General features: G+C 35.0%; 1 protein-coding gene across 1 annotated transcript; it reads left to right on the plus strand.

The window, feature by feature from the left end:
• Window positions 1-11638: 11638 nt before the first annotated feature.
• Window positions 11639-13653, plus strand: LOC109216926 (L-lactate dehydrogenase B-like). Its single transcript, XM_019381149.1, has 2 exons — window positions 11639-12420; window positions 12959-13653. The coding sequence occupies exons 1-2, from the start codon at window positions 11812-11814 to the stop codon at window positions 13400-13402; spliced, it is 1053 nt and encodes a 350-aa protein (XP_019236694.1). The 5' UTR covers window positions 11639-11811; the 3' UTR covers window positions 13403-13653.
• The last annotated feature ends 1676 nt before the right edge of the window (window positions 13654-15329 follow it).

Genomic DNA, 15329 nt, shown 5'->3' on the forward strand with positions numbered 1-15329 from the left:
GTTGAGTATGTATATATATACCTGGAGATGGATTTCTCCTCGGGGTTGGATTACCCTTCTTCCTCGGTACTGGTTGGCTTGCAGTCAGTGTTGTATATGTTCCGGGATGGATTTTTCTGAGCCGGATGGCCATATGTAGTACCAAGTGGTTGAGCACTTGAGAGTGGGAGCACATGGTGCATTTCATACATTATGTGCATTGGCATGTAGAGTTAGCTGAGCTTTATATCTCACATTGTTCAGATCTGTATTTATTTTTACCGCTTGAGTTGTATACTTGAACTGATAACATTCCTACTTTTCCTGCACAGTTTATTTCTATTACATGCTGAGGTTAAGTTCGTCACTATCTATCAGTCCATAGTTTGGACTTGTTACTTACTGAGTTGGTGTACTCACGTTACCCCCTGCACCTTGTGTGCAGATCCAGGTATCTCTGGCCACGATAGCGATTGTTGATTTACTCAGTAGCGGATCATCGGAGATAGCGAGGTAGCTGCCTGGCGATCGCAGTCCTGCTTTTTTCCTTCTTTATCTTCCCTTTAGTGTATTTTGGTTATCCTCAACCTATGTTAGTCTTGCTATTTTCAGAACAGTTTGTAGTAGTTGCTCATGACTTAGTGACACCCCGATGTCAGGCTTTCTTTTCCGCGCTTTTGTTTTGATTTGAATTCCTTATGAAGTTTTTTTTTATGAAATAGCTTTGGGATTATCTTGAAAAATGAAAATATCGTTTTGTTTCGGTATGTGTCAGCTTGCCTAGTACCACAATAGGTGCCATCACGACTGGGTTAGTTTTTGGGTCGTGACAATAAATGAATGTTTCTTCGTGCCACGAGGATTTAATAGCTCACATCTAAAAAAAAATCAAAAATATTTTTATCCTATTTACATAGTTTATTAATTTTCAGCTATACATATACATATACATATACTATATTCCAGTTCTGGATACACATCTAGATTCGGTCCGCCCGGAAGCAGATTTTAGAGTGCGAGAACATACGAGATTTATCAAATGTTAGATATGTTATTTTTATGTGAAAGAACATAAATTTCAAATTCAAAAATTTCAAACAAAAAGTTAAATAGCACAAGTGTCTCTATATCCCCATTTAGGTGCCCGTACGGTGAAAAAAAGTGCACATACCCTTTCGGTGTCGTTTGGTTTAGTGACAAGTTATTCAGAGATTAGAAATAGATGAATTGTAATGCATAAACTAATACATAGATTATTTGGAGGCACATTTGTTTGAGAAAGTAGAAAGAATATACCTTGCCACCAAGCAGATGACTAGAGGTGGCAAACGGTTGGGTCGGGTTAAATATGGACAGGTTGAAAATGGATACTACAAGAATTGATAAATTATCCGATCCGATACTATGTAATATGGATAAAAAACGGGTTAACCAACGGAAATATGTATAACCATATTATTCCATGGCTTCTTGAATATATATGATCACTTTTGGAGAATTCGTATAGCCCGTTTGGCCAAGTTTCTAAAATCAGCCTATTTGAGAAGTGCTTTTCTCAATACTTTTAAAAAAAGTGTTTTTGGTGAGAAGTAGTTTGTGTTTTGCTAATTAATTAGAAAAGCACTTTTGAGCAGTAATTAGTGTTTGGCCAAGCTTTTGAAAACTGCTTCTAAGTGTATTTTTCTCAAAAGTGCTTATCAGAAAAGTGCTTTTGGAGAGAAGCTACTTTTTTCTGCTTCTCCAAAACTGCTTATGCTTCTCCTCAAAAACACTTTTTTTCCTTCCAAAAGCTTGGCCAAACACCTCAAATTTTGGCCAAAAGTGCTTTTGGCCAAAAAAAGCACTTTTGGCCCAAAAAAAAGCTTGGCCAAACAAGCTATTAGTCTCCCAAACTTGAAGAACCCCCAATTTGAGGCTTTACAAATTAAAAGTTACACCCATTAGCAGTGGCGGAGGCAGGATCTCCGCTAAGGGGTTCAAAAAGAAAAAGGTTAAAAAAGGTTGTAGCTAGTGGAAAATGAACCTATGACCTTACAAAGGTTTTGAACCTCCTTGACCACTAAGCTACATTTTTGGGCTGTGTCAAGGGGATTCAAAACTTAATATATAGAGCTAAAAAATAGATTTTGCCTTATATATACAGTGTAATTATTCAACGAAGGGGGTTCGGTTGAACCCCCTTCTGCCCCTCTAAATCCGCCCGTGACAATTAGTTATCCATTGGTTATCCATTTTCTAAGTATATAATATGCTTCTTATCCATATTTGACCTCTTTTTAAAAAATTCATTATCCAACCTATTTTTAATGAATAATATGGGTGAATAACTATTTTGTTTTAACTATTTTGCCACCATAACCAACTTAATTAGTTTCATACTTTCATTAAAGGAGCAGAAAATAAAGAGAAAATCCTAGAAGTTAGGCTTTAACAAACCATGGCGCTCGCAGAAACAAATTTGCAAGTTTATGCTAAACAATGTCCTAATAGTGTTAGAATAAATAAACAGTGGGCAGAATCTGAACTTATATGTTAGTACAAAAGCAACTCCTACTTTTCATGGTTGAATGTTACGGAAAGCACAAGCTAAACCATTTTCAAAAGAAAATAATAAGTCCTGTACACATTGAATTCAATAATGATACAGTAAATAATTAATCATACTCTGGGATGTACGTTATTCGAATTTCTTCTCAGTTTTCGAACATTTCTTTAGGCACAGGCGCACAGCATATAATTGTACTGCAGCTTATAATATGACCTAAAATTTTCTTTATGCTTTTCTGTACATACTAATTTTAGTGTACGTGCGTTGCACGTAAACTTTACGTGTATCAGTAAAATAACATATAAATATAAAATAATATAAATTATTGTGTAATACTGATGTCAATATATAAATATAAAATAATATTACTACGCTAGTATTTAGATATTTTCTCAAACGTAAATCATCTTTTAAACCAAAGTATTAACTAACATAATCTTCTATCCTAAAAAAATAAATTGGATGGTGAAAAGAATAAGTTTTAAGCGGAAAATAATTATTCCAAAATCCTATAAAAACATCAAAAACAAAAGTAACAACAAACTAAACCAAGAAAAAACTGCCAAATATTATAATAATATTCTATAAAACAAAAAAATATAAAAGATTAAGAGGCTCACATGCTAAGGCGTAACTCATATCTCGTTTGGTGAGGAACAAAATAAATAGTAAGTTACCTCGATATACTTTGTTGTGTTAGTTTTAAAAGATCCAAAAGCTTCTAAGATATAGAATTGACAACCTAAAACTTCGATAAAGAAAATACAAAGGTTAGACAATACCAAGTTAAGAACATAAAAAAAGATGATAAATAAAAGCAAAAGCACTAATAAGCAATAAAAGAGTTTGAATCACAATCAACGATTAAGACTTAATGAAAATATCAAGCTTGTCATATGGCAAACTAAAAAGAACATTAAAGAGAATTCAAGGCTAGACTCTTTTCAAGTTAAAGCAGCAATCAACAACGAAAGACAAACAAAGTAAAAGGCACAAAAAAATCACTCTTAAAACAATAATGAAATCTTTAATCGAGAGTGACTAAACCCTGGTATCATCGAAAATTGGTAACGTTTATAATGCCCTTTAATAGGGATATTCCTACGTATTCTTTTAATTTTTTTTCCTTTTGAACCCAATAATTCGATGTTACTTTTAATTTTGCCAAATACTATGAGTATTATACTTTTGTGTCATATATAACTTATGTTTACCTTTTTTTTTTTTTTTTGTAATTAAATTTCATTTCACAAACAAATATGTACATATTCTTATTGAGCATACTCTGGACATACATCCCAGATTTTGCTCCACTTCCTTTATCAACTACATATATGAAACAACTTATTTAACTACTGCCTATGTCATAGAATCTACAAGCTAGGGTAGTAGTTAAGTTCCTGCAATCTCTTTTGTATCCTATGTTTGCTTCCTCCTCTTCCATGTACATCCTGTGTGATTGATCTGCAAATGATGATTTCTGCTCTTTGTATTCCCTTGAAAATTCTGTTATTTCTTTCTTGCCATATGTAATATAATGATCCTGCTAATACAAGTTTGTAAAGTTCAGCCTTTGTACTCCTCCCTTTGTAGTGCTTCTCTGCCCAGTGAAGTTCAGTTGCCCATACCATTGGTTGCCTATGGATGCCTTGCCATTGAAGCATTGTTGTCCATACTCTTGCTGCATATCTGCACTTGAAGAACAGGTGATCCACTGTCTCCTCCTCATTATTGCATAGAGAGCAAGTTACATCCTCCACATATCCCATACCCCTCAGCCTCTCTTTAGTCATTAGTCTCCTGTGTGCAGCTAGGTAAGCTATGAAGTTCCATTTTGGAACTCCAATGCTACTATGAACCAGCTTCCTCCATGACACTTTTTCAAATTCCCCCCTCAGTTTTCCATATATGATTTTAATAGAAATTTTGTTTATCTCTTCTATATCCCCCTCTTGGTATCCAGCTTCTTCAAAATAGTGCTTTGCCTTCAGTATCTTCTGCACTACCCAGGATGCTTGTTTTGGAATATTGTTCCAAGTTGTATCTTGTGTCTTGTAGTATGCATGCATCCACTTTACCCAGAGCCTATCCTTCTTTTTACATAGATTCTAGAAGAGCTTACATATGGCAGCTTTATTCCACTCCTCAATAGCAAGCAAATTAAGACCCCCCGCTGCTTTAGGTTTACACAAGCAGTCCCATGATAGTAGTGCTTTCCTTGATGCTTCTATTGCCCCTGTCCAAAGAAAGGTTCTGCATACTTTTTCAATATGCTGAATGACTTTCTTTGGTAATACAAATACCTGAGACCAGTATACCTGAATGGAAAAAAGTACACTCTTTATCAATTGAATTCTTCCTGCATAAGACAGGAACTTTGTTGTCCAGGCTTGAATTCTTCCTAACATCACTGAATCAAGGATAGTCTCCTAGAGCTTAGTGGTACTCCCAGGTACCTAACAGGCAGAGTCCCTTTGACAAATCCCAAGTTATGTAGGATCATCTGTTGTACCTCATCTTGTACTCCCCCAAAGAATATAGAGCTTTTGTCAATGTTTACCTCTAGTCCTGATGCCTTTGAAAATTGTTGAAAGAACTTGAACAATAGTTGTACAGACATAGCATCTCCTCTGCAGAATAGGAGTAGGTCATCAGCAAAACTTAATTGCACTATGTTCAGTTTGCCACACTTAGGGTGATAGTTGAAGTTAGGGTCCCTTTTAAGAGTTTTCAACAGCCTTGTCAGGTACTCCATAACCAGAACAAATAGATAAGGAGATAGGGGATCTCCTTGTCTCAAACCTTTCCTGGCATGAAATGGTTTTGTAGGTTGACCATTAATCATGATAGCATAGGATACTGTTGTAACACAACTCATTATCCACTTCACAAATCTTCCTGGCAGTTGTAAGTGTGTCAGCACTTGTTCTAGATAGCCCCATTCCACTGAATCATGGGCCTTCTTCATATCTATCTTCAACATGCATCTGGGGGAAATACCTTTCCTGCAATAGCCTTTTACTAGCTCATGACTCATTATAATATTGTCACTTATAAGTCTGCCTGGCACAAATGCAGACTGGCTCTTATCCACCATTCCATCCATCACTTCTTGGAGTCTATTAGTTAGAATCTTTGATATAATCTTGTACACAACTGTGCAGCATGATATTGGCCTGTATTCAATTATTTTAGAAGGATTTTTCACCTTAGGGATGAGGGCCACTGTTGTGCAATTAATAGGCTGATACATATAGGTACTATCAAAGAACTCCATAACTGCATCTGTAATTGTATCACCCACTACAGGCCATGCTTTTTTAAAAAATAGAGCATTGAATCCATCACATACTGGGGCTTTGTTGTCATTGATGCCTTTCAGTGCCTGAACAATCTCTTCCTTTGTGATCTCTGCATTGAGTAGTAATTGCTGGTGTCTATTGAGCAAGGGACCATCTCTCATAATAGCAGGGTTGATAGCTGGTAATTCACTTGCTGATGAACCCAATAGTTGTTGGTAGAACCCTGTCACCTCCTCTTCAATGTCCTTCTTTGCTTGTACTAGGCTTCCATTTCCTCTTATTAGCCTACTTATCTTATTTTGACTGCACCTGCTTTTCATAGTTGCAAAGAAAAATGATGTGTTGGCATCACCTAACTGTAGCCAATTAACTCTTGATTTCTGTTTCAGAATGCTTTCCTCCACTCTAAGCCATTTCTCCAATTGTTCCTTCATTACCTTTTCAGCAGCTACTGTTGTTTCATTCTATCCAGGGTCTCTCATTTGTTCTTGCATATCTTGTAGTTTTTGCCTGCATACCTTGATCCTGTCCCCTACAACATTGTACTCATCTTTGTTTAAGTTCTTCATAGCCTGCTTTATCCTCTTTAATTTCTGCCATACATATTTCAGATTATGTTGCTCCTGTGGCCTCTCCCATGCTTCCTTTACTATCTTTAAGAAATCATCATGGTCAGCTAGGTGGTTGAGAAATTTAAAAGGTTTGGGGCTGAAATCTTCTTCCTCCTCCAAGGTGATGCTCAAAGGTGAGTGATCAGAACAGTGGGGATCCATAACCAATACCTCCATTTGAGGCATTACCATCATCCAATCAGTAGTGCTCTTTCAATTCTGCTATAGGTATGTCCATTTGTCCATGTAAATGTCCTTCCAGTAGTCTTTAGTTTTGTGATTCCAGTATTTTCTATAAATTCATTGAAGTCTCTCACTTCCTGTTCCTGACCTCATTCCCAACAGGCCTATCTTCTATTGATCTGATAGCATTATAGTCCCCCATGATCAACCATGGTCCTTGTTTTATTGTGTGCAGCCTAGTCAATTCACTCCATATACTTCTTCTATCTTCAATACTATGCAGCCCATACACAGCTGTAAATGTAAACCTCATATCCAATCTTCTGATATAGACTACTGTGTGAATAGTCTGAGCAGTACTACTCACCTCCTTGCATTCTATTTTAGTTGTGTCCCAGATCAACCATATTCTTCCTTTGTTACTATGTACATAATTGTCAAGGTATGCCCATCCAGGAGTAATTTTCTTTATAACCTGATCAGCCTTCTATTTTTTTATTTTATGCTCTAGTAATGCTATCATGCTTATTTTCCTACTACAAATGAACCTCTTAACCTCTTTTTGTCTAGGGGCTTTATTTAGTCCCCTTATGTTCCAAGTTACTAATCTCATACAGGTATAAAGAGGGATTGTAAAGCTTCTTGCCCTGTGTCACCCTGTTGTCTTCCTGTTCCTCCCTCTATCAGTGGGATGGCTAGCTGTAAGTTGGACTCTGCAAGAATATTAAATCCATTGAGAACATTTACTATATCAGTTGATTGTCTTTCTCTACTTCTAGCTGCTGATTTCCCTACAACAGTCTGCCACTGCTCCTCATTCCCCTTTTCACTTCCTGTACTTCCTGCACTAGTACTTGCAATTGCTGTATTATTACTAGTATTCTTCTCAGTTATGGTTTCCTTTATCTGCACTAGATTCTTTGCTGATTCCTGGATTTTGGATGTCATTTTTGGTTGCCATTCCTGTTTCTGCTTTACATACTTATTCTTCCCTTTTGGAACATTAGGATCAGCCACTCTACATTGATGACCAACCTGCATACATTTAGCACAGTACTCTGGTACCCAGTCATATGCAATTTCCTGCATAAATTCCCTACCATTAGGATCAGCCACTTTAATATATGTAGGAAGTTCCTTTGTCACATCCATTTCAACAAGAACCCTTGCATATGAGATCCTATCTATTTGTGTAGTACATGCATCTGCATAGAGGGGAACTCCCAGTCCACTACTGATTCTACTTAGTGACTTTTGACCCAGCAATTCAAAGGCAGGTTAGGATATTTCACCCATATTGGTATTGTTTGGAGTACCTCTTTAGTGAATTCAAAATCAGCCGACCATACTTTGACAATTATAGGCTTGTTATTTAACATGTGTGGCCCTGAGTATAAAATTGCATCCCTATCTTCAATTGAATTAAACCGAACCACAAAATAGCCATCGTTATGAAAGTACACCTTAGGTTTAGCAACAAAATTCCACACTGAAGCAATGTACCTCTCCATGGCTCCTATTGTTTGACTGCCTCCAACCACATACAATATTAATGCTAGTTTCCATTTCTGAGTTTCTTCCTCTATCTCGTCCTTACATAGTTCCACAGTTATCTCGCCATTTTTAACAGTAGGTGCGATGAAGTTTAGATCCATACCTTTAGCCGCATAATTCGAGCCCGCAAATAGATTTGCCCACTGTTTCTGACCTTCCCCAGTCTCATCATCAGGTAGCCTCTTTTGAGGATGAGTTACCTTCCCTGCATCCCCTGCTTCCCCCAATTCAACCATAGAGTTTTGCCCATTAGTAGCCAATTTGTTAGTATTTGCACTTGCATGTATCATCGGAGTGTTACTTGTCACTTTCGTACTGTTTTCGATCTTCTCTAATGGAGTTTTGACAGCATCCGTCCCAGTTGACAATGGTGGCCACTGCTCCATTAAGCTTTTTCCTAGATCTCTGCTCAGAACTTCAGTTGGTTGTGGATTACTCGTACATGCGCAATCACTCATCGGAATTACAGTCGCGTTTTTCCTTGGTCGTCCCCTCCCCATGGCTGTCGGCGTACTTTAGCACATGCACTCTAAAGTGCGCCGAGAGAGCGGTTAGTTTCAGAGGCAAATATGAAATAATATTTTAATGTAGTTTACCTATTTTTAGTAGCTTTAAAGTACTGCTAATCTACGGAAAAAATGTAGTACAAATATAAGTTCTTAATTTCTAAGTTTTAATTAAAAAAAAATTATAATTTACTACAACTTTAATATTAGTGTGCTTGAAATAAGGAAACCTATATAAAATAAAATTTAATTGCTTTTAGAATCCTAAATATGAAGATTCTCTACATAATTCAACTATGGAAAATTTTAATAATCAGAATTATAGTTGATTTCAATGTCCTAAATATTAGAAAAATAATTAAATGATCATTATTACATATTAGAAAAATATTTAAATTACTATTTTATCCAATGTGAACTCTATTTTTAAAGGGTAAAAAAGGCGAAGGACATTTCGCTAAGGGCCTTCATACTTTTAATATAGTATATAGATATAGTATTTAATTAGACTACGGAACTTTTTTCGAAGAATAATTAAGCAAGGAAATAAATACAAGTCCACCCCACCCCCCCACCCCCCCCCCAAAAAAAAAACTTTATTTGTATTTTCAGCATAATGAAGAAAATATCTTTATTTATTTTAGGGACATGGTCAAAGTAGTAAAACTACACAACTTTTGAGGGCTAAAAGGAAAAAAAAATTACATTTTTTCTCCTTAATTTTCAAGAAACGGAAACGTTATTATATTACGGAGTCAAAAATATTTTTTCCAAGATATGATGAAGAATACAATATTGTTATACTTAGTCTTGATCAGACGGATATTGGAAATGGAAATTCCATCTGTTCTCGTAGGTGTAAAGCATATACTCCATAGTAAGCTTCTGGAATAAAATGGAAATTCTTGTGAGATAAGTCAATTCTTTTATTAGCATTTGACGTGAGTTTTCTTGAAGTGGGTAGCAAGAAATCACCACAATAATGTCTAGCAACGACTTATATTAATTGTCTAACTTTTCTGGACAGTCGTCTTTATTAGCTTACACCACTATTTGGAAAATTGGGGCTTGTTTAATAACTTATACTATTTGTCCACTAACAGTAAAAAAGCATTTATATTATTAGGTTAAATAATCTATCTATAAGAACAAGTAAAATTTTATTTTCAAGCAAGATATATGGTTATATTTTAGAAATAGAGTAAGAAGGTGATGTAACCTAAAGAGGATTAATAAGGTAAAAACTTTGTCCTCTGTCATGTATATTACTCAAAAACTCTTCTTTTAAATTATATTCAAAAGCACGAATTATGACTAGTTAAAGGGAATGTAAAAAAAAGAAAAAAAAGAAAAAAAAAATACGGGTTACTGATTCACTCGAACATAGTATATCTTAGGTTCATGTATTTATCTTATAAAATTCATTAAAGAAAAACTTACGTGGTATAACTAACTTATACAATTAATTAGCTACTCCTTATACTTTGTAGCAATATAAACACAGTGTATACAGCGTATGGAATCACACAGTGATCATACAATAACTGTATATATCATTGTATTTCAGTGTACTGTATACGTTGATACATAAATTTAGAGCGAATGAATATGATTGATACAAGCTGATAACAATCGAATAATAGCTATAAATGATAATAGATAAACTATAATTACTTATGGTAATTAGGCTTTACACTATAGTATTTTATGAAAATTTTTCAAAATATATCTAAACTAATAATAAGAACCTAATAACATAAAAGAACTATAATCTCATTAAGTTTAAATTTTTGACTCCGCATCTAAAAGATTATTTTAATTTGAACTCGTGACACTGAATTGTAATACTTGAGTTATCGGTACATTTATCTGAAGATAGATTATAAACTAGTTGTTTACATAAATATTTTCTTTTCAAAATGCCTCAATAAGCGACGTTCGTCCATTTGGTCTATCACTAATTTCAACAAATCTAATAGGAGTAGTTAGAGTAATCATGGAACATACCCTAAAACTACCCTTAGTTTTTTGAAGCATTAATCATGGAACAAATGACCGCATTATAAGTCACCAAATATAAAAAATTAAAAATGTACCGCCTTACTCTCAAATCTTCTAATCCCATTCACAACTTCAAGTTGGATCCATTTCTTCCAAAAGCAAGGTTTTGTTCTTTATTTAAGACATAAGTTCATGGGTTTAACTTGTATACAATGATACCGGTGTAAAATATACTTATAAAATCAGTTATTTAAAAACTATTTATAAATAACTTTATGCAACAACATTAATTGATAACAAAATAAATGATAAATAATCTACGATAACAATTATATAATACTCCCTTCGGTCCACAATAAGTGACCAATTTACCTTTTTATTTTGATCCAAAATAAAAAGGTAATTTATATAATCAAGAAAAAATTTAATTTATTTTTTTCAAAATTACCCTTATGTACGTATTCCTAAAAAGTCTTTTACGCCTTACATTAAATTGCTGCAATATTTAATTAAGGGTAATTTAGTCACACTAACTATTTTTGTCTAGAATTTAGTATTTCCTTAATGGGTGTGGTCAAAATAAATTGGTCACTTATTGTGGACCGGAGGAAGTACAACTTAAATCCATACTCCCTCCGGTCCAAAATAAGTGATTTTTTCAGATTTCAAGAATGAATTAATTATTTTTTTCCTACATTGCCCTTGGAGTAAATAGTGTTGGAGTATGTGTTAGGAGTGATTATGTGAAGAGATAATAAAGGTTAATATGATCAATTTTATTGCTAATTAATGTTAAAAGGAGAATTTCTTATTCTGTGTAAAAACAACTGAAGAATTACTTATTTTGGACACGAGGTGTAATAAAAGTAAAGAAAAGTAGGTCTTCTTGGAAAATCCTTTTTTCCCAAAACATTTTGGAAGATTGACCGTTGAAAAATCAAACACACCAACTTCCCATTTCTTTTCCCTTTTCCCTCGTCAGTCTCTTTAACCTCTCTCTATATAACTATCATATTGCCTCATATATTCAGAACGAAATCACCTAAAACACCAAGCTTAATATCTCTACTCAAACAGCACCCATTCACATAGAAAATAATCTTTTCTTTACACACAAGAAATTAACCATGCAGAAGACTACTTCATCTTCATCATTTGGTCCTGGTGGTCTAGACCTAAGCCAAACTTTCTTCAAGTCAATTTCCAATACTGCCCCTCCATCACCAACAAAGCGCCACACTAAAATTTCCGTCATCGGCGTCGGTAACGTCGGCATGGCCATTGCTCAAACTATTCTAACCCAAGACCTCGCCGACGAACTCGCACTCGTTGATGCTAAATCCGACAAGCTCCGAGGCGAAATGCTTGATCTTCAGCACGCAGCTGCCTTTTTGCCCCGTACTAAAATCCACGCGTCAATTGATTACTCTGTTACTGCCGGGTCGGATCTTTGTATTGTTACAGCGGGTGCCAGACAGAATCCGGGTGAGAGTAGGTTGAATTTGTTGCAGAGGAATGTGGCTCTGTTTAAGAGTATTGTTCCTCCGCTGGTGAAGTACTCGCCCGAGACTATACTTTTGATTGTTTCGAATCCGGTGGATGTGCTGACTTATGTTGCTTGGAAGTTGTCTGGGTTTCCGGCGAATCGGGTTATCGGGTCTGGAACGAATTTGGATTCTTCTAGGTTTCGGTTTTTGATTGCTGATCATCTTGATGTTAATGCCCAGGATGTCCAGGTGAGCGCATCATTTTCCTTCCTTTAAATGTTTGTATTTGGTCTTAAGTTATGCCTTATGTTAGTTATAATGTGAATTGGTGATTTTTTTTAGTTGTTGGACAATGGGTCAGAAGGCACTAAAGAGCTGCTATTTAGGAATAGCAATGAGTCGTGAATTTTAGTTTTTTAGTTTAATTTTTTGGGATAAAAGTGTGCTGAATTGTTTTGAAGTTGAGATTTTTAGTTTAAAATTTCAGGACAAAATAAGTATTGGCTAAAGAATGAATGTCTGTATACTTGCCCCCAATACCTATTTACATAAAATATACATACATCCATGTTAAAAAAAATTCCTTGCCCCCAATACCTATTTACATAAAATATACATACATCCATGTTAAAAAAAATTCTTATTCTTTTTTCTTTTGGCGCAAGCGACTTTATATTTTATACTACTCCTTGTAAACTCTAATACAATAAGATATAAGTGTGATATTCTTTTTGTATTGGTTTAATTAAGCGGAATATGTAATATATGTGATGACTATATATGCTAGGCATACATTGTTGGGGAGCATGGTGACAGCTCTGTAGCACTATGGTCAGGCATTAGTGTGGGAGGAGTTCCAGTTCTTAGCTTTCTGGAAAGGCAACAAATTGCCTTAGAAAAGGAAACACTGGAAACAATCCACAAGGAAGTTGTGCAGTGTGCATATGAAGTAATTGGTCTGAAAGGTTACACATCATGGGCAATTGGCTACTCTGTTGCTAACTTGGCTCGAACCATCCTTCGCGGTCAAAGACGGATTCACCCTGTCTCTGTCCTCGCAAAGGGCTTCTATGGCATTGATGGTGGAGATGTGTTCTTGAGCTTGCCTGCACAGCTCGGTAGAAGTGGCGTTTTGGGCGTGACGAATGTACATCTTACTGATGAGGAAACTCAGCAACTTAAGAACTCTGCTAAGACCATCTTAGAAGTGCAATGCCAGTTGGGAATTTGAAATTGAGTAGCAACTACTATTAAGTTTACATTGTAGTTTCCTTACCAGTGCTATTACATTGTTGTTTCTACCATACAGTTTATTGTATTTTGTTTTCCTAACACGAATATTTCCTTAGGAGGAAAATAGTGAGAATAACGTGTGTTACAGCAGTTGGTCTTGTGACAACTTTGCTGCCTGCTAGTGCGCTGTGGTACTAACTTATAAATAAATTGCAACAGCACCTGCCTGTTTGGTACAATTTTGATTTATCATACTTCTATAATCTATATGTTTGTGATTTTGTCTAAAATCCATCACCATTGCAGCTTTACAACTTGTCTTTGTATAAATTGTTTTTTTGTTTGTTTGTTGTTGTTCTCCCCAAAGACATTCTACTCGATTTGGTTAAACTAAATTAATTAAGGTACTAATATATTGAAGATAGCTCAATTGTAAGGATGAACTCGCTGATGTGTTGTCATAGTTGCATGGACAGTGTTCATTTAGCTCTTTTATATTTTTTACACAGTGAAAAACGTATAAAGACTAGGCCTTTTCTCAAGAAGTAAAAGGATTAGAACGGAAAAGAAGTAAAAGTATGCAGAGCTTAAAGCTAAAAGGAATATATGTTAAAACTATGTGAAATTTTAGACGTTGTATAACTATCTTTTCTCATCTTGAAATGACAGCATGATCAATTCAATAATATGTCAAAGATTACCGAACTTTTAATTGTTATAAAGCAAGAAACAACAATTAAATATTCAAGTGCTAACTCTTATTTGGACGAAAAACCTGTCGGAAAAATTTGATGAATATGGAGAATAAAAAGTTTAGCTTGAGGCGTGTCAAGGACACTGTCCTTAAGGATATTTCGCCCACACCGAGATAAATAATATTAGGCGTATTCCCCAGGATTCAACAAGTTCTTCTAGTATAACTAGGAGCAGAAACAACAAAGATTTATAAGAAGAAAACTCAGCACCATAGAAAGAAGAAGAAAAGTTGTTATTATTTTTCACTCTCTTCTATGTAAAACCGAAGAAGCATATATAGTGCAAGAAAATGCACACTCTGATATATAAAACTGTCCAAGCCATAAAGGCTTTTTTAAAACCTTCAGAAACGTATGCTTCAAAGTTAAAATCATTTCCAAGCCATAATGGCTTTTTAACTTACTATACGTTAATAACAAAAATATAACGTAAAAGAAAGGATCAAGCAAGAATTCACTGACAAACAAATCATTAAAAATTCAATGTCAAGAATGCAAAACGTAAAAGCATTGAAAGCCGCCATCAATTGCCAAACCGTTAAAATTAGATTGTTAATTGAAAATATTCTTTCAGTTACAATACTATCAAGATTATATTAAAATAATAAACCTAGACATAATTGTAAATATTCTTTTTGAGATATTAAAATATTTTTGACTCAACAATCCCCCACATAGCTCAAAAAGAATATTAAAAAAAATAGAATAAATAAAGAGTTTGCTGGGTTTTTGAGCATAATGCGTCGAATATGGTATCTCTTGGACTAAGAACCAGACCTAGATAAAATAAGATTAAACTTACAGAACAATTGGTGAAGTTTAGAACTTCTATGAACCAAGAATTCTTTTGTAAGTTTAGTGTCTTATATATCACATTATACTCGCACACACTTTGTTGTTTATCGCGGTTTTGCGCTAATAGGCCATGCGCGCGCCTGGTTTTCATGAGTGCTCTAGAAATTTTGCCACAAATTTCATAGAAGCGGCCCCACTCCACACTCATATAGGTCCATCCATCAAGTGTATTCTGCAGCACAATACACCACCTATATAGGCTATGGATTATTAGATTAAGAGTTTAATAACTCAACCTCCCATTCCTTGCAGTTTTGCACTATATATACACACACCATAGGAAGGGACATAATTTAATAGTGCACACTTGATCAA

Source organism: Nicotiana attenuata, unplaced genomic scaffold, assembly GCF_001879085.1.
Source record: "Nicotiana attenuata strain UT unplaced genomic scaffold, NIATTr2, whole genome shotgun sequence".
In the NCBI taxonomy this organism is placed as follows: domain Eukaryota; kingdom Viridiplantae; phylum Streptophyta; class Magnoliopsida; order Solanales; family Solanaceae; genus Nicotiana; species Nicotiana attenuata.

Coding starts and splice junctions, on each gene's coding strand:
- LOC109216926 (XM_019381149.1), top strand. CDS start 11,812: ATGCAGAAGACTACTTCATCTTCATCATTTGGTCCTGGTGGTCTAGAC. Junction 12,421..12,958: donor TTAATGCCCAGGATGTCCAG/GTGAGCGCATCA, acceptor TATATATGCTAG/GCATACATTGTTGGGGAGCA.